Below are 25,164 nucleotides of genomic sequence, written 5' to 3' on the forward strand. Positions count from 1 at the left end.
CGGAAACACAGATGGAATAGAAAAGGGCTCAAACTCCCAGCTTATGCACTGCTGCTGGCAGTTCTGCTGCACTCCTGATCTCGGGGCAAATGTGCTTTGATATCTGCGGGATTTTTTTTCTTTTTATCATTTCCCTATATGAACTTCAATGAAAACATCCTTTAAGTAGTGCTGAGTGAGAGCAAAGAGAGCTCAGCTTTAAATCGCAGCTTTGCTCAGCTCTTACTGTATGCACCCTGCCTCTGAGTGGTGACCACAGCACACAAATCAGTCTGCAGACATACAGTGTGAGTCTCTGTGCATCCACCATCACCGCTCTGTCCAGTCAGTCATCCTCCCAGCCCTGCTGCAAGGCCATCTGACTTCTTTTGTGTCCTAGCCTAACCTTGGACCAGCGTCTTTGCCTCTGCTGCTGCTGGCTTCCCATCAGCTATTCTTAGCTTCACTTGTGCTCTGGCTTCACAGCAGATCCGTCAGTGTAAAATGCCACACTTCACCGGATGGTGTAAATAAAATGGGCCTGCTGGTTGGGAGCATCTCTGGAGGAAATGACAAATCACTTTAGATCATAAACAACAGAGCAGCGGTGTTACTAGAAAAACATCTCATGGGGAATAGTCTGGTGGTTTTCTGTCTGGCTGTGATGGAGCAAAATATTTGCAGGCCGTCCTCTCAATACATCTCTCAGCGGTTGGCTTTCCTTTTGCTGCAGCTCTGCACTTAAAGTCGTATTTAGACAGATGAATTTTCCCTTTTTCTGTTTACTGCCGAGGGGATGTGGTTGCAGGGGGAGATTAGGTTAGACACACTAAAACCCCAGGAGAACACATCACTACTAAAGCACCGTGCTGTCAGACACCGAGAGGCTGCAGCTGAATAACCGTTTGATGCTTTGCTCAAAGGAACTGATTGCATTGCAGGTGGAGGGGGGAGGTGGTGGTGAAGAGCTACGTCTTCATTTCCTGTTTGTCTTTTTTAAAAAGATAACTATAACATTTTTGAAAAATATTCAAAGATGTGTCTTTTCACACAGCTCAATATTTAAATTCATGAAATTTTTTGGTTACACAAAATTCATCAGCATCCTCCAGTTGCATTTTGGTATGTGAACCATGCCGTGTGGCACGTTCCATGCTGGACCGATGCCAGCTGCCCCCTCAGGCCGTGTGTGTGTGTGTGTTTGTGTGTGTTTGTGTGTGCATGTGTTATAAAACTATGCATGACTCCTCGTGACATAACACAGTCATGGTTATGTATTTCTGCTGCCATAGGTGGGTCAGCAGCCTCTGAAGTTCAAAGTGAACATCAGAATGGGTAAGAAAGGTGATTTAAGTGGCTTTGAATGCGTCATGGCTGTTGGTACTACAGAGGCTCGTCTGAGTTTTTCAGAAACAGCTGATCTACTGGGATTTTCCAAAACAACTGTTTCTATGATTTACAGAGAATGGTCCAAAAAACAAAAGAAAGTTTCTTGTAAGCCACAGTGTTTTGCACTGATACGATGGCAACAGAAACTCAAATAGCCACTTGTTACAACCAAGGCAGGCAGAAGAACATCTCTGAATGCACAATATGTCAAACCTTGAAGCAGAGCAGCAGAAGAGCACACTGGGTGCCGCTCCTGTCAGGTGAGAAAATGAAAGTAAGGCTGCAATTGGCACAGGCTCACCATAATTAGACAACTCAAGATTAAATAAAAAATCTTAGTTTGTCTGATGATCCTCAATTTCTGCTGCAACATTTGGATCAGAATTAGACAAATATGGCATGGAGGCGGAGATCCACCCTGCCTCAGATCAACAGTGCCGGCTGCTGCTGGTGGTATAATGGTATGGGGGATATTTTCTTGGCACACTTTTAGTACCAACTGAGCATCATTTAAATGCCAAAGTCTGCCTAAGTATTGTTGCTGACCATGACCACAGTGTACCCACCATGGCACAAAGCTCAAATCTTCTCAAACTGAAAATGACAGTCGTATGTGCAGCCGAAAAATCTGCAGCAAGTGTGCAATGCTGTCATGTCAACATGGACCAAAATCACTGAGCAATGCTTCCAGCACCTTGTTGAATCTATGCCACTAAGTAAGGCAGTTCTGACAGCAAAAGAGGTTCCTACCCAGTACTATTAAAGTGTATATATATATATATATACACACACACCACACTTTCCAGTATGCAGAAAACTTTGCTAAAAATATTGATGTTTTACTGCTGAAAGTTGTAAAACAGAGTTTATTTTTCCAAGTTGTGTACTTTGCTTCACATACTGTAGAAAATAGAGCTGTAGGACAAAAGTGCACAAACACAAAACTAACAGACTGTGGGCAGCGTGTACAGTAAAGCAAAGAAAGAGAGAAACTTTGCATCAATCAAATATTGCCTAAAGTAACATATCTAACCTTGGTTATCGCCCACATCAGCTCGGCCACCTCTACTTAATTGCCAGAGGAAGAGACAAGAGTGCATGAAGATGCTGGTCGTACACTTTCCATCACTGTGCTGAAACGATCTGTCCTTTGGTAAGTGGAGCCGGAGATAAAGAACTGTAAATTCTGACCCTGAAAGTGCAACAAGATAAATCTGAAGGGTCACAAGCTGTGTGAAGCTGCTATAGGTGATTTCATAAAGTCATTGCTTGTTGCTGAAATACTAAAGTGATCTTTCTTACTGAGTGTCAGAGTGTTGTCTAAATGCCTCAAAAGTTTAAAATGAAAATATTTCCTTTTGTGGAATAAAAAACAGGACATCTTACTGTGGAAGTAACAATAAATAGATCAATAAACAAGTAAATAAATAAATAAAACTCTGTTTAATTACTAAATAAAAATGATACAGAAAATAATTTAACAATAATTAATTAAATAATTCAGTTAAAGAAGATTAAATGAATGCTGTAGATGTAAATTAACAAATTAAAAATAAATATAAAATACATGGTAAATGGAAATGAAGAATACTCTAATCAAATAATGCAAAATGCTTGAAATTCACTATAAAACATAATATTCATAATAATATACTCATACACTGTTTAAATAAAACTTTAACTACTAAACATGGGAGAGTAAGACATCGAACTGTACTGTGTAAGTATAAAATAATAAGTATCCCAAACATTACTTACGTGCTTAAATATATAAATGAATATGTGCAAAAGTGCAGTGCTTAATAAATTTATGAGCTCAGGTTTATGTTGCCACAAATTAATAGTATTGGTAATTGTCAAAATCATTTTTATGTTTCTACAGTGGTTAATTCACCAGCACATGCAAGCGCTTTATTCCAAATTATGTTTTTAATGCTGAAATATTGTTGTTATCCATTAATTTCCATTAGTTTTCAAAAAAAAAACAAACAAGAAAAATGATAAATGACATAATTATTTCTTGATAAAGATGCTAAATTACAGTTACTTACTTGCATCTCCAAACAGAAAAAAATAGTTTTGTAGCTAAATGTTATACTTGATTACTTTTCCCCCAAATTTGGATATAAAAATGTGAAATCAGTTTGTAATTTGATTGTAAAATAAAAACATAATTTTTAGCTTTAAACAAGGTCTTGGAAGATTTTTTTTAAATATTTGTGTTTTCTTTCATTGTGTGACAGCTGGTCTAATAAATTTGCTAAGCACTGTAATGGACACCCTGAAAATTACACCTATGGATAACACATAGAGATCGACAACCAGTGGCACTCACGTTCAAACCTACAGGCAATTTAGAGTCACCAAGTAACCGAACCCCACTAACTGCAGAATCTGAACTGAGGGAGGAAGCCGGAGAAGACAGAGAGACCCCACACGAACATGTAAACTCCACACTCCAGATGGTGGATTCAAACACAGGACCCTCTTGCTGTGAGGCAACAGTGCTAACCCACACATCTGTTGTGTCTGTCTAATCACTGTATCTCCATTTCAGTTGTGTGAATGGCTGGAGACATTTTTCCAAGCAGTTTCACACATGGAGAACTGACTGGGAAAAGCCGGAGTGAGTAGAGAACAGAGAGCGTCCCCCGAGCTGGGCTCAGCAGCAGGATGGCTGTCTTAAAAATGTTACATGTGGACAGATGTAAACAAAGTCTGAACCTGAAAAGCAGTTTTGGGTTTTCTGTGCTGAAGCCACGAGTTGTTGATTCTTACACCACAGCTGCTGTTTCACATTTTACTGTAGGGTGCAGCATTTGCTTTTAGAGAAACCAACAAGTGCAGTGATGTCCACATGCCTTTGTTGAGATCTTCTTCTCACTTTAATCACACCCACTGATCTAAGTCACTCCATTACTACTCTCTTATTGATTATTATTCCTCTTTTCTCTTTTTATTTGCTCACTTACATATTTAGTTTTTTGTAGTTTATCATTTTGGCACAGACTACATTCGATATATGTGTAAATACAAATGTTGCACTTCATTCTTAATCATTTTCTTCTGTTTTTGTCACTTGTGAGATGACTTTTCATAATCTCCTATTAGTTTATTAATGTTGTTTTGAGTGAGGCTTTGAGGTAGCCAAATATCCTTTTATTGCAACCACGGGAGTCACTTTAATTCTCTGCAATGAAGAGCTAATTTGGTTTAAAGCACATATCACAAAGGGATTAAATGATTAAAGGGGCTACAGTTCCACAGGAGGTTGTAGTGCAGAGGTTGAACATTTCCAGCGTGCCTGCAGACTACACATCTACTCTGTATTCTCTGTTGCAAAACTGTGAAATATTTTTGCTTTAAACACAGTTCCTCTTTTAAATGTCAGGAATGTTAAACCCACCCTTGGGTGTTACTTTTGCTCCCTCTCCCTGTAAAAGGCTGTAACTTCTGTATGTATAGTGATACAGCATACAATGAGTATCCAGAAGCATCAACATGGTGGATCCTAGTAAATGAACTTCAATAGCAGAGCAATGGAGCATTTTCTAATCAGGACCTCTGGATGCCTTCAGTATAACCTATATATGCTTCAGTGCAGAAAAGACTGTTCTGTTTATTTGGACAAGTTCCCCTAAGGGAGTATCCTTAATCCAGCTGTCATTTAAATATATTGGGAATGGCATGCTAACTTTTAAACACATGATGTGATAGGGAAGCTTATTAGTTCCTGAAAAGCTGCCAGTTTGGAGGTCATCACCCAGCATTGACTATAAGGGATCTGACACAGTTTACACTGAAAATCAAAGTCATCTTGTGGCTTCTCAAAAAAGGAAAAGCATTTCAAATTATTGGTAACTATCTGAATCTTTTTTTTAAATTACTCATTGATATTTTTATATGTGCCTTTGTCACAGTTATATTGTGGGAACTCCTAATACAGATAATGATGTTATATATGTTGGATGCTGGAGCAATAAATCAGACACGCTCAAGACTTCTATGGAGGACAAGACTGTAGCTGCTGTTGAAGATGTTCAGGGCGAAGCACCAAAGTGTGTTTATCATGGATTTCTTTCTGCACAGCAAGCAGATAATTTCATTAAAATGTTCCAGAACACACTAACAACACAAACACAGTAGAGAGGTCCATTTCAGTGACTAACAGAGATTATGCCTGGTCACCTAGTCCGCATGCATGTACTAAAGTTGTCCTGACCCTGTGGATGGATAACTTTATACTTAGCTATGGATAAGGACAGCTACAAAAAAAACATGGCCAAGTAGCTTTTCCTGTTATACTTTTTTCTCTCTCTCTAGGTCACCTGAAGAGTGTATGTGTAGCTGTTGCACTGTAGTTAAGTGTGCAATGGTCACAAAAGTGGACATTAAAATAACACCTGTGCAAATCTTAATGCAATTTGAGTAGGTCCTTCTAGTCTCCACCCTTTCCTAAAGAAATCACACTTCTCTGCTATTGTTCTTATAGCAGACTGTAAAAATGTTTATTCCTGCCGTGCAGTTGGACATTTTAACGTCAGTCGTCACTGACTCGTTTTTTTGAGCCAGCCTCAAGTGGTCATTAGGGGTACTGCAGCTTTTAGCTCTCACCTTCACAGCTGAATTTCCATCTCCAGCTTTCTGTCTGTTTTGTTTGAATAAATTAAGACTTTATTCATTTGAAAGTTTTAGAGGTCCTGATTTGTGAATTTTTGTGACATAGCCAGGCTCTGCCTGTTTCCAAGGTTTGTGATGAGCCTTTTTTTTTTAACCTTCAAAAGAAAGAAAACTAGGAAGAAAAAAATTCAAGAGTTTATTCCAGACTCCTCGGCAGGGCTTTGAAGCTGCAGCTACCCTTAGGTTGTTAAATAGGATTTAAAAAAAAAAAAACTGAAATAAAATGAGTTTTATATATAAAAGAGGGGGAACTCGGGCCCATGACTTTATTATTTCTGAAAACTCAACCTCAGCCCTGATTGTCCAAGACTATTTTTGTTTAGAGGGCTTGTTCCATCAGCTGCAGGATCTCTGCCCTCCACATGACCCTCCAACTACCTAAAAAGGGGCCAAACCTGGAAAACCACTTTCTCTTCAGCAGTCAATATAGCATCTATCACTCACCCAAGATTTCTGCTTTGCAAAAAAAAAGAAAAGAAAAAAAGCCACACACACAAGGCAGCCTTTATAAAGCGCTTACAGCATGTAACAATCTTCGTTATTCATTTTTAGTGGGGGTTTTTTATATGACTGTAGAAACCTTACAGCAGAACAAGGCTATTTGACCTCTGACCTCCAATAAAGGGTTGCAGGACATCTCAACCACTATCGATGTATTGCATTTACTGCAGACCCCATGGATCGCAGTAAAGGCCAAGTATCACGGAGTTGTTGGTCACATCTCAACTGCTGGATGAATTGTAATGAAGCGTAAACATTCGTGATCTCCGGCTGGTGATTCTCTCTCTTTTCCTCCAGCGCCACCCTGTGTGTTTTGGATTAAAATGTCTCTCAGCTGTTAACCGGATTGCATTAAAATCTGCTTCTGACATTCATGGATGAAAAATTTTAGCAACTTTGACAAGCGCCTGGAGAAAGCGTACCTTAATTTGAAGTGTTTCAGCTCTTTACTTGCCCACAGCGCACAGTCCGCCGCCTCCTGCCTCTCATCTGATTAGTGGTCTGTATGTGTCGGGGAACACTGAAGTTGGCTCGGTAATAAGCATTATAAGGCGGTCTGCCGGAGCCCAGTCTGGCTGTGGGAGGGGTCTGCCAAACCTTTCCCTCTAATTGACCAGGGAGCAGAATCAGTCGGGGGAAGCGAGCGGCCACAGACGGAGAGAGAGGTACTCAGCAGACCGCATGTTGGTGCTTAATAGCGTATAATTGGAACACATTACCTGGAATTAGATTTATTAGGCGTCGCATGGTTACTAAGTGTTTTGGAAAAGCGATTTGAAAGCCAGAAAAAAGCAAAAGCTTAAGTGTTGGTAAGCAGTGTAGCTATTTTATTGCCTGTAATTTTACTGTCTGGCGCTGAATTATTCTTTAGACTTGCTTCGCTGCACTTTAAAATGTGTGCATGCGCACGGGTGAGAGAAGCGAAACCTATAGATTTTCCTCGTAAAGAATGAAAGTTCAGCGAGTTTAAACATCTTACTGTTTTCTTTTGCGTGTGCGTGTGTGTTTCACTTCCACAGACGGACGCATGGGCTCGATAAAACGGGAAACCCAGCCCATGCCCAAATGGCTGATCTGGAACTGTTTTACTTTGATCAGCCGGATCCCAGAGACGTCTCCCTGGTTTTAGATGAAGAAAGTATCGGCGACAGCGGTGAAAAGTCACTTCATCCCGGCGGAGGAGAGTGTTCAGCACCATGGACAGAGATCAGGGGAGCTCCGCGTCCGGAGGAGGAAACGGAAACATCTTTTACTTGCAAACACCAACATGATGAAGATGCTGATGATGTCCAGCTGATAGGTGCGAGTCCACAAACCTGCAGACTGAGTCGGCGCTCCTCGAGTGAACTATACGAGGAGGAGGAGGAGGTAATGGAGGAAGAGGAGGAGGACATCCCGGAACTTTACTTGCTGTCCGACGACGACCTCTCCTCTGAGGACTCGGGGAAGTCTGTGGATTACGGCTTCATCATCGCCGTGACTTGTCTGGTAACTGGCATCTCTCTGGTCGCCATAGCTTACACGGTCCCCAGGGACGTCCGGGTGGACCCGGACACTGTGACCGCCCGGGAGATGGAGCGTCTAGAGAGGGAGAAAGCCAGAGTGGGAGCCCATCTGGACCGGTGTGTCATAGCGGGACTGTGTCTGCTCACCCTCGGGGGCGTGCTGCTGTCCACGCTGCTCATGATCTCCATGTGGAAAGGGGAGATGATGAGGAGGAAAGCCTTCGCCTATTCCAAACACGCAGCAAAGTTGTACGGCTCCATCAGTTTGAGAGCTGGCTCCAGCCCCACTCGGGAATCCTGCTCACATTTGTCAGTGGCTGATGAGGATTTAGAAGTGCTCAGCTGAAATTATGGACAGGACAAGCAGAAAAGACTCAGAAAGTGCTTAGAAAATCCTGTCAGAGCTGTCCTATAATCGGCAGGTTTAATGCCTTTTTCATTTCTAACAGCTAATGCTAGTATTTCGGTTAATAGATAGACTTCTTTTGAAAGGATAGGCTCGCATTTTTTCATGTCTGTTGTAATACAGTCCTCCCCATATGGGAGTTATTGGTTGCTGTTATTGTCCCTTCAGCTCATCCAATCTCAGTAGAGGTGATAGGGGCCAAAATCCACAATCCTCTTTCTGGGTAGTTGCAGAAATATATATATAAAAATAAGGCTAAATATAGTAGTTTGATTTGCATGAATATAGTGCAAAAGCACAGAGCTATTCAAGAACTCACAGGGCTATTTGATAGCAGTGTGTTGCTTTAGGTACGGTGAAGCATGAAATACAGTCAGGAAGCCCAGGCTGTGCAACAGATGCACTGAATGTGCCAAAACACTGCACAGCAGGTTTCTAAAACACTGAAAGCTGGAAAGCTATAATGGTGGCTATCATTTTCTCATTTGTGTTTTCAGTTGTGGAGGAAATACCAAAAAAATAAGTGGTCACATCACAAGTGAGCATTCGATTTAATGAAATGGGCCTGCTCAGTTTTCTTGAATGCTACTGTGAACACTAATATGTTACCCCAGTCAAAACAAGCATCGCTCTTTGTGTTTTTATCCATCCACTGAAGCGAAAACACAATGAGGGAAACTTGATTTTTGTTATGGCCAGTTTAGACTGCTGAAGCCTGATGTCAGCTTCCATTACTCATGTGTGAAAAGGGATTGTGGTTTTAGTCCACCATCACTCAGATTAGGAACAGTTACAGCAAACAAAGACATCTTTTCTTGCACCCACTGTGTGTGCATGCTAGTGTTGTGTTAAGATAGACTCGAGCAAATGTCAATCTATTCTTTGGGTATGCATAGATGGTGATGTGCCATATAAACACTGAGACTTCTGAGGCTAAAACCACGATGTATTCTTTCCTGAAATAAATATTTTGTTTACATTGGAGGTACCATAGGTGGTTTTCCTTGTGAGGATCTCTGACCTAACTTGTTGTTTACCACTGCATCCTCTCCTGCTAATGATGCTGCAACTTCAGGAAACACTTTAAATGCCAGCACAGACTTGTGTGTTGAAAGGCCTCTATGCTGTAGCTGCAAACCTGAACCAGGAGTGGTGCCGTGCCGTAAAGATCTGTAGCCTTCAGTTTCCACCTTGTCAGCAACAGAACCCCGCTGAATTACAACTAACAAAGCTGTGCAGAGCAGGCTTAGAAAAATAACAATAGCACGAGTCCATGTTGGAAATTCTGTTTGACATAAATGTGGCTTGGTGAAGCGATGCTTGTATTTGCTCAGATTTGTTGAGACGCAAATAGTAATACCACAGGAGGTGTAATTAGATTTTGTGGTTGAGCACCGATGTCGGGGAAGCTCAGTGTACGCCGGATACACTTGGGGGTTTTGACTGCAGATGTTCAAACGCTGACACAAAAAGACAGAAAGAGAATCAACAAACCCCTGGGGAAAAGCTCTCCTGGTAATTGGAGTTACTTAATTGCTCATGGGAGGCCTGTGAATCAGTGAAAAATAAAACAACCCCAGAGCATTTCAACAGCTATCTCAATCAAGCCGCTTATCAAAAGAACCAAACCATTCCAGCTGCAATATTAGAGTGAAATGTCACATTGCATTGAAAGGGGAGGAAGCGAAGAATCGCCCGCTCTCACAAAAGAAGCTGCGAACAAACAGTTTTATCCCCTGCTTGGGGTGTGCAGACATGTGTGCTGTGCAATAATTGGAAGTGCTTATGGCTGGCAGGATTACATTATCCTCCACATGACCTTCATTTTCTCACCTCGTTAATGTAGTTAAATAGTTCGCTGACCTCTGTATGAAATATTAAGTCGATTTCTGATGCTAATCTGCCCTTATTTAATGTAACATCCCGAGGAGTAGTTTTTACAGTTGGATGAAGCTTTCTTGTATTTAGAAGGGAGAGAAATGCTTTTCTTAGATGCTTTTATTTTGGGATGAAGTGTTGAGAATCTCTTACTCTTCCCAAGCTTCTCTTATCTGCAGCAGCTGACTATTTCTTACGTTTTCCCCGGATTGCCTTTTTCCATAGCCTTCATAGAACAGCTGTGAGCTTGTTGCATTAAGTGTGTGGGAGAGAGTGGTATTGCATAGTAAGAGAGTCAGTATTCACAGCTGTGGAAACATGAAAGTCAGGCTCCTAAATCAACAACGCAACCTGCAAAGCACTCAGCCCTATTGGGGCTGGCGTCTGCAGAGATATTAGTCTTTCCAGCCCTTGTTCATTAGAAATTCTCCCAGTTGGTATACTTATTTTGAGATTTGTCTACGAGCATGCAGAAAATGTCTAATTTTAACATCAAATTATCTATGTATGTGGGAATTAGAGACAATAAAATGTCCCACCAGTAATAAAGTTATGTTTTTTTCCAGCTTTAAGTAGCTTTGAGTTATTTTTTTTCCTTTAAAGTATTTGAAAACCTGGTAATAGAAGGTCCACATTAGTCATAGTTTATTTAATTCCACTGCCTCCAAGGCCAAGACTAAAGACTCGCGCTTACCTTTAAAAAGTCTTTAATACACTGTGTAATATTTGTGACTCTAAGTGCAACAAAAACAGTCAAATTCATTGTTAATGGAAACCCACAAACTATTCATAAATCCATGAAACGTTGTGTCATTTCCAGCATGTTTGCATTTCCTGAGAAAGACATAATTATAGTCATTCAGCTAAATTCCACTCCTGGTCATCCACACCCACCTTCACAATTAACTGCTTCCATGAAAGAACTCATTTGTGTAATGCAATGATGACATGCAAACGCACAACACTTAGTGAACACTTATGTACAGCTGCGTGGACGTGGTTTGATCGGGGTGTGACTGCCATTGGTGTTTTCTAGATAACACAACAATCTAGTGATTGTTAAGGATTTCATGACATTGTAGAGGCGTTTATAAGGTTATGATATGTTCAGTCAAGCAAAGACAATTATTTCACAACCCAGAGTTTACCCCCAATAACTAACGGGAGTACAACCGGGAGCTGGAACAAACTTACAGCAACATATTTTCAGAACTGATCCAGAAGACCTTTTATTTTACCTACTTTTCTCCAAGTCCTCCTCCTCATTTTTATCATATTTTACAGTCATATAAAAGTTACATTTCTTAATAACTGCTGAAACAATTTAATTATATTATGTCAACTGGTAACACCCGATTTAATAAAGTTTAGTTCAACCCAAATGACTTAAGTTACACACAGCGCACCACCACTAAAGCAGAAAGCTGAGTGAGAATCATAAAAAATTGCATTAACTACAACTCAAATACCCTGTAAACTGTGTGCAGACGATAATGCTATCCTGCATTTCTGATCGTCTGTTGTATTAGGCGTTCACCACAGAGCATTATGCAAATTTTTTTTTCTGTTCTTGCAGTCACTTACTGACCTCTATATGCATCCATGTGAACTTGCATAATTTCACATGTGTTTATGTAACTGTCCCAAATGAAAGCTTTGTTTCATGTTTGAGCTGTTGTGAGCAGTCCAGGCTAACTTACAGCCAAGTAACATCCAAATAAGTGCCAAAAACTGCAGTTCCTCTAACGGCCACTTGAAGCTGGCTCAACTCAGACGCTCACAATAGACTCCCATATTAAAATGTCTCAATTTGTGCTGCTTGAGTTGGTGAACCTTATGCTGAAGGGCCGCAGGGGCCTGGGTGCAAGTGTCACCTACTTTGTTCTGTTGAAGGCAAAGAATATTTTTTGATGGATGCAGACATCTTTATTTACAGTCTCTGTGGAAAATGTGCATGGCTTTGTTTTGTAAGACTGGCAATAAGAGAGGATTTTTTTCGGATGCAGCAACCCCCAACTGACTTTGATCTATTTCGTTCTTTCATGGGGGTGAATAGGGGGAGGAAGAGGGGTTACTCTTCACCAGACCTTTCCAGTGAAACTTTCTTTTAACTGTCAAAACTTTCAAGCAGACAAGTCTAACCTGAGGTGATGGGAGCTGATCGGTTTGATGTGGGTGTTGGGTCAGCCAGCTTATTTTACACGGCATTTATAGCAAATTACTCTTACGTTGGATAATGAATCATTTTAATCAACAGATAAATATCTAAATATTTGTTAACTATGACGCAAGCTGCACTTGTGAATTCGTATTGGCGTTTTAATTTTTCCAGCTCATTTCAAGCCATCAAGAAAGGCTGAGAGAAAACACAAACACAGACGTCTCTCGTGTGAAATAACCACTCTGGTTTTAACTCAGGCTCATATGAAATTACAGCCTGCTCATGTTGAAAATAGCTGAGGTGTGCACGAGAAGGGTTAAAGCGCCTTGTTTCTTCCACAGGCACATTATTACTGATGTAAAGGAGCTGGGACACTGCAACAGCTTTAATTGGTGTCTGTGTTTGTTTATTTATTTATTTCTCTCGCTCTCTTTTTTTTTGCCAGGGGACTCTCCAGACACAAAATCAAACCTGCAATAAAAAAAGCAAACAAAAAACATCACACGTATTCACACACACACTGGAAAGGATCCCGCAAACACCACCAGGAGCTGGGCTTGCGTGTAAAACGTGCACCCCTAAGGACTCCCCAGCAGATGGACGGACAAACACTCTCATGCAGTGCATGCACATTCATGCACGCACATTCATAGCCCCTGGTCCTCGTCCCCCTATTTTTCATGAATGGAGTTAGTCAGAGTAATCATTCAGGGCAGCTGGCAGCAGGAAATGGAATTGGATTGCTGAGGAGGTCACTCGGGGTCAAGAGCTTGGGCGTGGCTGTTGGACACTGGGGATCAGGAGGAAGGAAAGCCTTTGTGGCTGTGCTTTACATCAGCGTCTGGCAGTCACTTATCATCAGCTGTCACAGCCACTCATCTCAGTGAGTGACAGAGCACCGACTGCACTGCGCAGGAAATCTCGCTGGACATCGCACAGTCTCACCTACTTTGTTCTGCTGATGTGATAAATTAGGAGTAAGATCATGTCTCCTGGTCTGAAATGCTTCTCTTGAACTATTGCCTTAACTTAATGACTTATTCAATAATGATTCTCGTTACTCCCATTGTTGCATAGCAACGGCAGGCAGCCTCAGTCGCAGCTCAGAGAGTGAAGAAGGGACAAAGGAGGAAATTCTTAAAAAAAAAAAAGGAGTAAAAATAACAAGTTGGAAATAAAATCAGCGTCCACATCATTTATCTGCTTTATTCAGTCAACTCAGAGGCTTTAAAAACCAAATCCTGCACAAACTGACAGCCTCCTCTTTCAAGCTGTCTTTCAGGAGGTTTTCAGAGCTGAAAGCCATTGAGGCGGATATATACCTGTAGGCTGCATCTTAACTTGGCATTCTGCGGGGACGCAGGGAAGCGTCAGCTATCTGCAAGTATTTACTGATCAGTTTCACTTTAAAGGCTGAATCAGCTTTCTCTGAACTTGCTGCAACTCTTTTACTCGTGTTTCATCTCAACCAAAATTTTGAACCAATGAAATATTGTGAAGCATTGTGTGTGCTACTTTTTGCTGCTTCCTTGCCACAAGAAGTCACCACAAGAGGATTTGCCAGACATTTTTGCTGGGTGACCTTCCCCATGCAACCTCAAATGGGATTATAATGTTCTATAAAGTATTCCATAACCTTAAATTTATACCAGGTTTTTCTTTAGGTTATTGCTAAAAAATGAGAAGAAACAACTTAAGTAAGTATAGCTGTTGCTATAACTAGCGTTTTTAGGTAGACTACACTGGCAACTTAGGTGGCAATAAGGCAGCAACTTGCTTGCTACAAGGGAAAAAAAAATCAGTGGTTTCCCGGTGATTGCACTGAATGTTTTTGCATTCAGTCAGAAAATTGGACAACAAAAACCCATCCATGCGCAGTGAGAACATGCAAACTATGCACAGAATGACCCAACAGGTTTAAACTAAGAAACTTACTATTTATCCTTCAAACAGTGCACAGCTGTGCCACCCAAAATAGACATGGTTCACTAAATATATAATTAAAATTGCACTTAAAAAAACATGGGGGTTCATAAATATCTTTCTGTGTAAAATAATTCATTTGTTATATGAAAAAGAAAAGTTTCTTGCACTTCCTGACTTCTAAAAAGCACATTTTATGAAGTTAGGTCAGAGGTGATGGAGAGAAATAAATGCCTAAAAGAGCTTAAATCATTTAATAAAAATGTAGTAACATTATTAGATATGAATGAAAATATATCAGTTGCATCACTAATGAGTGCTCATATTTATGTTTTTTTAGTTAAAGGATAACTATTGCAATTTAAGCAGTCTGACAGCTCTGAAAGACATCTACTGATCTCACTCCAAACTTACATTTATAAACTGGCTGCATCTTCCTTTCCTTTGTTTGTGGTGATTAAGTGAACCACCTGCTGTAGGTTGAGCAGCGCCCACATACTCATGTCCCTTTTTTTTTTCTTTTGCTTATCGTTGTCCTGGAAGAAATGCAGAAGGGACACCATAACCATAGAAACGAGGTCAGCCTGTTGCTACGGAGAAATGCCTGTGTGCCACGATGGCTCAGTGTAAGAGAGCTAAAGATGCTCTTCTCTTGATTTTCCACTTCTAATGGCAGCTGTGGCATGTGTGAAAACTGGCACATTTCCTCTATTATGCCTGGTATAAAGACACTTTTTGAACTGCAAACTTCATTTGAGGAGACGTGTCAGGTGCTGTCATCATACGTCTCCTGTTGAACATCCACCTCTGCACGAATGCAAGAAAAAGACCAAAAATACTTCTTCTGTCTGCAAACCTGAACAGATCAAACATAGAGCTGGGGTTACAGCTGGTTCTTACTGAAGTAGGGTACCTTACATATAGATATCTGATCACACATATAACACACCTTTGATCAAGACTAATCTAGTTCAGTTTTTTCTGTGCTCATTGAGAGCTTTTACAGTTAAGTCGCTCAGTTGTGTCGGTCTCATCTGAACCAAATTTCTAGGCTGTACAGAAGAATTACTGCCTGTCCTTGTGTTATATTATTACATATGGGTGTGTATACATTTTTTTCAGGTTTGTCACCATGGAGCCAAACAATTAGCCCAAGCTTTATTTGATTAGTGAATTTTTTTTTTTTACAATAATAATGACACATTGTAAATTACATCATAATTTTGTTGATTCTGAAACTTTGTTAAATATTATTACTTAATATTTGTAATTGTTTTTATTTCAAATTACTTGTTACCTTTTTAAGATGTTGTTACATTGTACTTAATTTTACTGACCTTTTTGAGCTATTTGTTATATGTTGCATGGAACTTAACTGTGGGAGACACAAATAACAGCCACCAGTGTTGGTCAAGTTACTTGAAAATAGTAATTAGTTATTAATTACTGATTACTTCCCAAAGAAAGTAATCCCAATTACTTTGCTGATTACTTAATTTCAAAAGTAATTACTTAATTACTTAGTTACTTTTTAAAAACATGATAAACAACCTGAATAGGTAATAAAGCAAAAGACCGTTCAGCCCAATTCCATTTTGTTCTGCATAATCCATCATTTAAAATTGAATCAAATAAGAAAGTCTCTTTTTAAAAATTGTTTCATTATTTTTAATCTTTTAATTTTATGCACATTGCATCAAGCAAAAATTAAACTACATGGAACATTCTCTGACTGGAAGAATTTTTTTTAACATTTAAACCTATTTTCTGCATATTCCAGCATATAAAATAAAATGTTTTGTGTTTAGACTCACTCTTTCAAATAGATGCAAGTAAAACACAGCAAACAATGAATAAAATCAAAGATTCAGCAGCACCAAGTCCTGTCGCTCTTAAATCTATTGTCACCTGTTTAGCAGGAGTGGGGCGGGTGGAGGTTTGCCCGGTGCCACAGCGGTCATGTCAGTGGGGGGATCCGGGGGTTTCTCTGTGAATTTCACATTCCCGTGGCAGCGTGCTAAGTGGTTGCTTAGATCTGAAGTTTAATTTTTTGCTGTAAAAAGACGTTTTCTTCCCATGCAGAGTGAACAGCTGACACTAATGTTTTTGTCACTTTTTATGGAATCAAACTCAAAGTGATGTCAGTACTTCCACACTTTAAACGCTTCATGGTCAAACTCTCTCCCGCACTCCATATTATCCACTGTTGATCTACACACATCTGTTACCACGGATGTCGCACGCACTTACATCACTGCCATGAGACACTCTCACAAACAAAATCACGGTTTAGTAATGCAGTAACGCAGCATGCTTACGCAAAAGTCACAGTAATCTAATTACTTTTTTGCAATAGTTATTCGTTGCTGTACTTGTTACTTAAAAAAAGTAACACGTTACTTGTAACAGTTACTGCTTGTCTCTGACACACAAATACATGTGTGTAGTGAGACGAAATAATAATTTGTTAAAAAAAAATGTTCAAATAATACAAACAATTATATTCATAAAGATGTATGTGTATAGATGTATGTTTGTGTATAGCAGACAAAATCTTATCCCATGCTTCACTTCTTTTTTTCTTTAGATATAACACTGTAACATCAGACCTCACACTGAACCTCATGTCTGTTAGCTGTTTTAATTTAGTATTTTGGGAGATCTGAAAGCAGTCAGAGTATGAAAGGTGCTATTGTAGTATTTCTATTAGGAATACACTAAACATTATACTCTGCATTATAAAAATATACACACCTGTATTGCTGTACGTCTCTTGCAACTCCCAACCTTTTTCCTGGTCAAGGCTGGGAGATAGATTAGCCTTAAAAGTAGTAAAAAAAAATCATGTATTAAACTCTTTTCTTTTTTTTCCTTCCTTTATTCACACTGGTTCGTAGGTGTGGTCATAATATATTCATAAGCATTTAAAAACAATTGATATACGGACACGACATCCTATCTCTGTAGTGTTTTCACAGAGTTGAGAAATGACATATTTATAATGTAAGAAGTTTGTTATCTTAGTTTTACATTTAAAGGTGATTTTATACATTGCAGAGATAAATGGCACAGTCACCCCTGCATTACATACACAGTACAGTGCTACAGCATTCATGAAACCCGTGACAAATTTCCTAGGTGATGGCTTTTTATAGTCTTAAAATTACATCTATTAGCCAGAGTGTGCTTTTTTTCTTAAAGGCGCCACATATAAAAACCTCAGAAATGTCTATAGATCCTCAGGGGTGCAGCTGATGGACTATTCATGACTGTGAAATAAATGTGCTATAAAAAGTATAAAATGCTTGATTGCAGTACTAAAATAAGTTATCAAAATGACTGAAAGCGTCAGTTGTGAATGTTTGTGCAGGGACGATTATAATTCACATGTTTCTGAGGTTTCCAGCCACAGTTTACGCTGGATGTTTTGGTCTTAAGAAAAAAATCTGATCTATCAAATCCATATGCATCAACATGGGAGCATTGGAAGCATCTCTGTCTAAGAAATAAATTATGTAAACTCTGTCTGCAATTTCACTGAACAGATATTTCAACACTTTGGGTGGTGGTGGAGTGAAGGGAGGAGGGTAAATTAAACTCACAGCAGGACAGTTTTGCTTACCTTGTCTTTGATTTATGTTGCAATTTATCCCACTTGCCAGGTTTTCAAATCCGAACACACAGAGCATACCTGAGCAAGAACATAAAGGATTTCTACAGAATACTAATTCCTTTTAAGTTGCTATTTAGGGTGAATCTAAATCTTTAAGTGCATCTGACGTCCTTATCCCAGATGTTTACTGACTCAGTGGAGGTTTGCTGAGAAAGAACCACAGACAAAAGCCTTAGAGGGCTTTATTTGGAGAAATCAATTGAGTGCAATCTTACAGTATCAAACACTGCAAGAGTGGGGTTTTTTGTAACATTGATTATGTCTATTCTTTTTGTGCTGCTCTATCCAAATCAATATTTTATATTTGCGACTGAGGAAGGCTACAGTCTCCGAGCTGTGGCTTTTCTTGTCATCCACCGCAACTATGTAGAATATCCGGGAAGTGTGAAAGAAAACTATTTCAGTGGAGTTCTTTATTTACTTTTAAGTGTCAGGAAGCTACATAGCTAAAATAAATAATCTACTGGAATGTTTTTGTTATTTGACAGTTTAAGTTTGTGCCCGGAAGAGTTTATTTTGTTGCAGAAATATCTTGTAACAAGATGCACACCGAAATTTTAAATGTCACTTCACCCACGTGTTGTTGGTATTGTTTTGGTTGTATTTGTCCAGAATTTGATATCCATCTCTGAGTTTTTACCTCCTCCAAACACCAGTGGGAGTGAAAAGAAACTGTAATCATGATGCTGAAAGGCAATATTGAAATGCAACTTGATGTTTTTGTTTTTGGACTCACTTTGCATCATTTACAGTTTAGCCTAACCCTCATTTATTTTATACTTGGACTTGGTGGTCCTGGGTCTGTCCAGCGTTTTGTGTTTTTGAATTATTAATAGTCTTTGATTTCATTGTTATTTAGTTTCTAGTCTCTTGATTTCTGTCTCAGTGCTTCCCCTGTGTTCCTTATGTCATGTCTGATCTAGTTATGTTTTCATGTCTGTGCTTCTCCTACTTTCCGTGTCTCTGTGCCTGTCTTGTCTTTCCTGTTTTACTTTGACAGTCTCGTGTGCTATGTTAGTGTTGTCAGTTTTGCTTCCCCGGTCTCGTTGTGTGGGATTTCTCCCAGCTGTGCTCTCCTCCTGTGTCTCATTTCCTCGTTATCCCTCTGTGTATTTAAGCACTTTGCCTTCCTCTGTTTGTTGCTGGATCGTTTGTGCTTCACTCACTGTTTTTCCCACGTCTCAGGTTTCCATGTTCCAGGTCTCAGGTTTTTAGTTTCTTTATACTTGTTTGTAGTTTCCTTCCTGTTTAAGTTTTGTCAGTTTAGTCATTTTCTTCCTGCGCTTTTGTTTGTGTTTTGTTCATCTTAGTTTAATGCAGCCTAATGTGAAATGTGCCTTTTATTAAGGCACATTTCAGTTTAAAAAAAGTCTACATTTGGGACCACGCTCTCTCCATGGCAGACTTGACATCCTGTTTGAATGAAGTCTCTTTAGCTCCTCCCCCTTTAACACTACTTTACCTTTAAACAAACTTAAAGGGAACTGATTGGCAGTCCCTCCTAAACAGAAGGTTTGAACCACAAGAGTGGTAGGACTTACAAAGCCAGAGTTGTGTGCAAGAGATGACCATGTTAGAGAAATCCTCTCTGTGACATCATGCAGATCCATGACTACAAAAACTGTCTCAGGGATTACTTTCACATACCCCATACCCCTGTAACAATATATGCATAAGAGAAAGTAAGGAAAAGTATTATGGCTCTACTTTTAGGAAGACCTTGGCATTTCATAAACGAAGCTTAATTGCTTTCTCAAGGAGAGAAGGTTCATGCTCCCTTCTATGGTAAGCTAAAGCTAAAGCGAGCAGTTGGTCATCTTAATTTAATGCAGCCTAATGTGGGTTTTATGGTCCTGCACTGCACTCGCTGACCACACTCAGAGTGGGATAATGGGGAATTCATCCTCCGCAGAGGCTACTGAGACACACTTGTGTGGAGTCCTCCAAAAGAATGCTGATTGTTTGAACGGTTGGCTTGAATATGAAAGGGAGTAACAGCTGAGTACACTTAAGAAAGGAAGGATAAAAAATCAGAAAGCTTGCATATGAAACAGACAATAGCAGCAGTGGAGACTATTCATTGTTTTTCATCACTTCACTACAAATAATCTTTGTCTGACTGTAATCACCATGGCACGGGCTGAGCTAAAGGACCAACAGCAGCACTAACATTCCACCTTTTCTTCACACTCCCTCTAAGCGACAAAACTCAACTTATTTAGGTGTAAGTCTGCAAAGTTCTGCATGGCACCTACTATAATATGTGTACAAGTGCTACAACTCAAGAAAAACGCAATATTTCATTTAAGTAAACACAGCAGCAAAGACGTCCAGTGCAAGTGAACATATATTTACATAACTGTAAATCTTTGCTGCTAAATGACTGCAATAAAATTAACTCAGTGGTTATAACACAAAACAACAGGGTAAGAAATGAGGAGACAGTCAAAGTTTGCAGTGTGAGACAATATAATAGATTTTGCAGTCACAATTAGCAATCGCACTCCTGCACAGCTCTCCTCTAGCAGCCAGGTGCTGCCACAAACCAGACTGCCCAAATTGACCCCACCAATAAGCCCCGCGGGAAAACTGTTAATGTGTTAATGTTCCAGTATCTACAGCACCACAGGACAGAAACATTATAATTATAAAAAGCTAAAACCCAAGTGGAAAATAATCACTGGTTGACTGGAATTCAAAGAACAAAGAGGACATAGAGTAAATACACTATAACGATAAAGAAATGTCACATCTGTTCTGTAAACACCTGAAATTTAAGTCTACATAGCATGAGCAGCTGCAGGGCTGTAGGTCTATGCCTTGAATACACAGATGTGAGTCTCCATAATAGAAAAAAAATCAACAATGAATTAAAGAGCATTTCATTTACACTTCAGCTTTCATTAATATTCCTCAGGGGAAAACAACCAGCCACCAACTCTCATTTATAGCAACTCATTTATCCTGGAAAACGTATACTTTTTAGCTTCATTATGAATGCCAGCACGTACTGTTAATTGTGCCAGAGAACATGTTAGGCTTGGTTGAAAAGACAAACTATGGTTAGCATTAGCTCAACACACATAAACCTAGGTGCCTGTGAGCAGACTCTAAGTTTGGGCATGATGAAGATACCTACTAGACCAAGGATGGCTTTTATGGTTTTAACACACCTTACTGGGGAACATCAGTGGGTGTTTCAGGATTTTCAACATCATACACCCTCCCCTGGGTGATCAGTCCTCAGGTTGTGTCTTGAGAACTCTTGCTGTCCATCGAGTTGTTCCTTTTGCTCCACAGCAATTTTAGTACTTTCAGTGCTTCTCAGCAGCAGCAACATGTTCCCGATGACTCTCTTGAGCAGCTCGGTGGCCCCATGGAGTGAATGTCTGGCTAAACCTTGGCACTTGGCCAAGCAATGGCCCCTCAACACCCTGTTTTGGCAAATTTTTATGAGCTCCTTGTACTTGGCTCTCTTCCTTTTGAATGCCTCTTCCAGCCGGTCTTCTCGAGGCACAGTCAGTTCCAGCAGGACCAATTGCTTCAACGATTCTGACACTGGAACCATGTCAGGTCTGGGTGTAGTCACGGCTATGGTGTCTGGGAATTTGAGCCATCTCTCCAGGTTGACCTTCAGCTGCCAGTCCCAGGTTACTGCCAGAAACTACCCTGTTGAGTTTGTGAGCTGTTGCTGCTTCTCTCCAGCTTTGACAAAAGCAATAAAGCACTTTGCTGTTTGTTTTGCTGTCTGATGAAAGAGATCGCTGCACAGATGGCCTCTGCGATAATCCCCAGAACCTGGTTGTGATGCCACCAATAACGCCCATCTCCCAGGGCCTTTGGGCGGCAGCTGAAGATGTGTTCCAAGGATGTTATTCCCTGAATATTCCCTGGCACAGGGGACATATTGGGGCTTCAGCCCTTGAGGAAGAGTGTGGTTGGGCTTAGGAAGACATTAAGCTAATACTACAATTTTTACACCCAGACCACAAAGTCTCATTGATATTAAGTGCTCATTTGACTGGTTTCATATTTGTTAGGTGTATTTCTGGGGATCCAAGTAAGTGCAGTGTTGAATTTGATGTTGCTTGGATGAGTGATTCTCATATTTCGAATAAAAATATTTCCCCTATAGTGACTACAGCCTGCTTTACTCTGTGTGCTGGGAAATGGGATTACATTCAGTGCCGTGAAAAAGAATCCCCCCCCGCTTTTTTTTATATTTGTCACATTTATATGTTTCATCAAACAAATGTTAATACTAGACAAAGATAACCCGAGTATCTCGAAAAGCCCGTTTTTAGATGATCATTTAAGTCATTCCAATTAAACTGCAAATTTTAATTACAATTAATTGACCCCTAAAACTAATAACTGGTTGTGCCACTCTTGGCTGCAAGAACCACAAACAAGTAATTATGATAAGTCTTTCACATCACTGTGGACGAATTTTGGCCCACTTTTGTTCTTTTAATTCAGCCACATTGGAGGGTTTTCGAGCATAAACGGCACGAACGTTTAAGGTCATGAGGAGCATCTCAATTCAGGCCTCTCCATAATCTTCATTTTGTTTTCTTGGGGGGGTTCAGCCCTTTAGAGGTGGACGTACAGGCATGTTTCAGATGTTTCTTACTGCATAATCCAACTGAGCTTGAGCTTCACAGCAAAATTCACTATTTCTTTATTTGGAGCCACTGAAAGGCAACAAGCAGAGACTTCAGGACATCACAGTCGTATCAGGAAAAAGCCCTCTTCCAAACAGGGAATTTTCCATTTTATCAGTGACACAAATACATAAATAAATAAATAAATAAATAAATAAATAATGGTGATTTGCCACCAACATCCTGTTTTTTTCCCAGCTGCAAACCTCAGTGTGAACAATTTTCATACAGGTAAAACTTTGATGCTGAAAGAAGAGGTTGAGTTTTTCCAACATGATTTTTCAGGGCTGTGATTAATGCAAATGAAATTCCTTTCACCCACCTTGTAAAACTGAAACTGAATCTGCAGAAGTCGGAGAAAAATATGCATTCTCTCTCTTCCTCTCTCTCTTTTTTTGGTTGCTATTCAGGTGAACCTAACGAGCAGTACTCCCAAAATATTCCTTCACAGGCTGGCAGATGTTTGCTGAACAGTGCAGATCTGTAGAGTTCAAGATGTGCCAGCTGACTCACGAGCATGTGAGTGACTCGTCGTGACAACATATCCATCACTGTGCCCGAGCCAAAATAAAGCATGCGAAATGTAAATGGTTTCATTGCACAGGAAACACACACAGTAATCTCTCTGGTGCTGCAAAGGTAATAACCTGAAGCGAATAAAAAAAAGATTAATTACACAATGTAATGCAATACCTAAAATACTGCTCGTCTTTGAAAATATATTTTTTGCTTTACTGTGGTTATATGCAGGAGGAGATGGCAGTGCTCCTTAATGTCAACTTGTGCGTTTGAAAAGAAGTCCTGATGAAACATTTCAGGTTTCAAATCTAGAAACACAAAAACAACATCTCTTTGTTCTCGGTCGGCTTGAACACCAGACCCCATCTGTTCTCCAGGGTGAATTATGCCGTCTGTCATTCAAACCAGATCAAACTGAGGTGATTCACATCTGCATCTTGAACAAACACGAGGCAACTGATGCAAAACAATGCATGTACTTACAAGCACTTTGTTTCTGGTTCCTTACGCAGGAAAATAATGAGCCTGCATACCGAGCGGGAAACTTCACAGACTTCATTCAATCCCAGGTTCCCTCCTTCAAATCTCTTGTAATGCAGATAACAACACTGAGCTCCTCTTCTGTCTGATTTTTATCCTCTGGCAGCATAACTGCGATATATACAGTACCGTGCCATCGTGGTGTGCTACTGGTTTGGATTTTCTCTCTTTATATAAAGTAAGCAATGGGCTTTGTGTTGAAGACTACCTCGTTTTACCTAAAGTGTTTACTATGTTGGCCCAAGATTTGATATTTAATTTTAGCAGTTTCTGGATTCATTAAGCACTCTCCATGATGGTTTCTTTCAAGTTTATCTGCATAATTAGCTATTAGCTGATTAGAGAAACTATTTTATTTTAGGGATGTTGAGCTGTATTTTGAGTCTTGCAGCCTCCTGGTCTTGCTCAAAAGGAGAAATAGAAAATCTCAGTGAAAGATTAATTTTAGGTTGTTATTTTTTCCTCTTCACTGACAATAGCACGGCCAGTTTTTCCAGTAAATGCTGTAAAGTGAGTCAGAAAACCGTCTTTGCTTTTGTAAAATTGCAGGCCGAAAAAACAACTCATAGGGGCTTTAAATTTATGTCCGTATACTGACGTCATTTCAATAATGAGTGTAAAGCCCTGTGTGGTTTGATGGATTCATACAAAGGCGAGTGATAATGAGTGATAATTCTGAAAACCCCAGGTGGCTTTGAGATTTGGGCAAAAGTCCTGTATCACACTGCAGGCGTGGAATTTGATATGTAAGCATTTACGCTTAAAAGCACTGAAGAAAACATTTACTGATACCTTCATTTAAAGCTTCATTAAATGCTTGGATCCAGACACATCTGTTCTTTCCAAACTTGAAATAATAACTTGGATCAGAGATTTTTGCAAACAAATGTGTCCAAAATGTTTATTTATTAAAAATGGGTTACATAACATATTACAGTGTTTTGTTGTTTTGATTTTAAGATCGATAACTTCAATGTTTTACGGTAGTTTCATTTTAATGAAGAAAGACAAAATGTTAAAAAGAAAAATCCAGATAAAAACTACATTATATAAAATGTATTAATTATTTAACTACTTTTTCACTCAATGACATGGAAATCAATCTACAACCTTTGTGTAATCTGTTTGGATTTTTTTTTCTGGGTTTTTGGTTGATATTCTGTGTCTCTCCTTTAAAATGAATAGACCAAAAAAATTTAGTGACTTTGTAAGTGAAAAAAATGAAAGCAAAGAAATTGTCAAGGGTTTTTTTTTTTTTTAACATATCTTATCTTTACAAACTGTTGCATCATCTCCCTCTGTATAATCTGCGAATCTCTGAGCTTCTGATATATCACTGGCATGGC

General features: G+C 39.6%; 1 protein-coding gene and 1 long non-coding RNA gene across 3 annotated transcripts; both read left to right on the forward strand.

Moving 5' to 3' along the window:
* Positions 1 to 6,683: 6,683 nt before the first annotated feature.
* On the forward strand, positions 6,684 to 10,975 carry LOC100690024 (transmembrane protein 74). 2 transcript variants are annotated; one of them, XM_005452826.3, is made up of 2 exons: positions 6,684 to 7,358; positions 7,569 to 10,975. In XM_005452826.3, the coding sequence occupies exon 2, from the start codon at positions 7,615 to 7,617 to the stop codon at positions 8,398 to 8,400; it is 786 nt and encodes a 261-aa protein (XP_005452883.1). In that variant the 5' UTR covers positions 6,684 to 7,358; positions 7,569 to 7,614; the 3' UTR covers positions 8,401 to 10,975. The 2 variants fall into 2 exon arrangements, with proteins under 2 accessions (XP_005452883.1, XP_005452882.1); XM_005452825.3 differs by having other exon boundaries at positions 6,686 to 7,214.
* An 8,270-nt stretch (positions 10,976 to 19,245) lies between these two features.
* On the forward strand, positions 19,246 to 23,680 carry LOC109196470 (uncharacterized). The gene is made up of 3 exons (XR_003215760.1): positions 19,246 to 19,302; positions 23,170 to 23,398; positions 23,510 to 23,680. It is a non-coding gene; the product is annotated as an uncharacterized LOC109196470 (long non-coding RNA).
* Positions 23,681 to 25,164: the final 1,484 nt, after the last annotated feature.

The sequence above is a fragment of the Oreochromis niloticus genome, linkage group LG22 (assembly GCF_001858045.2).
Source record: "Oreochromis niloticus isolate F11D_XX linkage group LG22, O_niloticus_UMD_NMBU, whole genome shotgun sequence".
In the NCBI taxonomy this organism is placed as follows: Eukaryota; Metazoa; Chordata; class Actinopteri; order Cichliformes; family Cichlidae; genus Oreochromis; species Oreochromis niloticus.

Coding starts and splice junctions, on each gene's coding strand:
- LOC100690024 (XM_005452826.3), top strand. CDS start 7,615: ATGGCTGATCTGGAACTGTTTTACTTTGATCAGCCGGATCCCAGAGAC.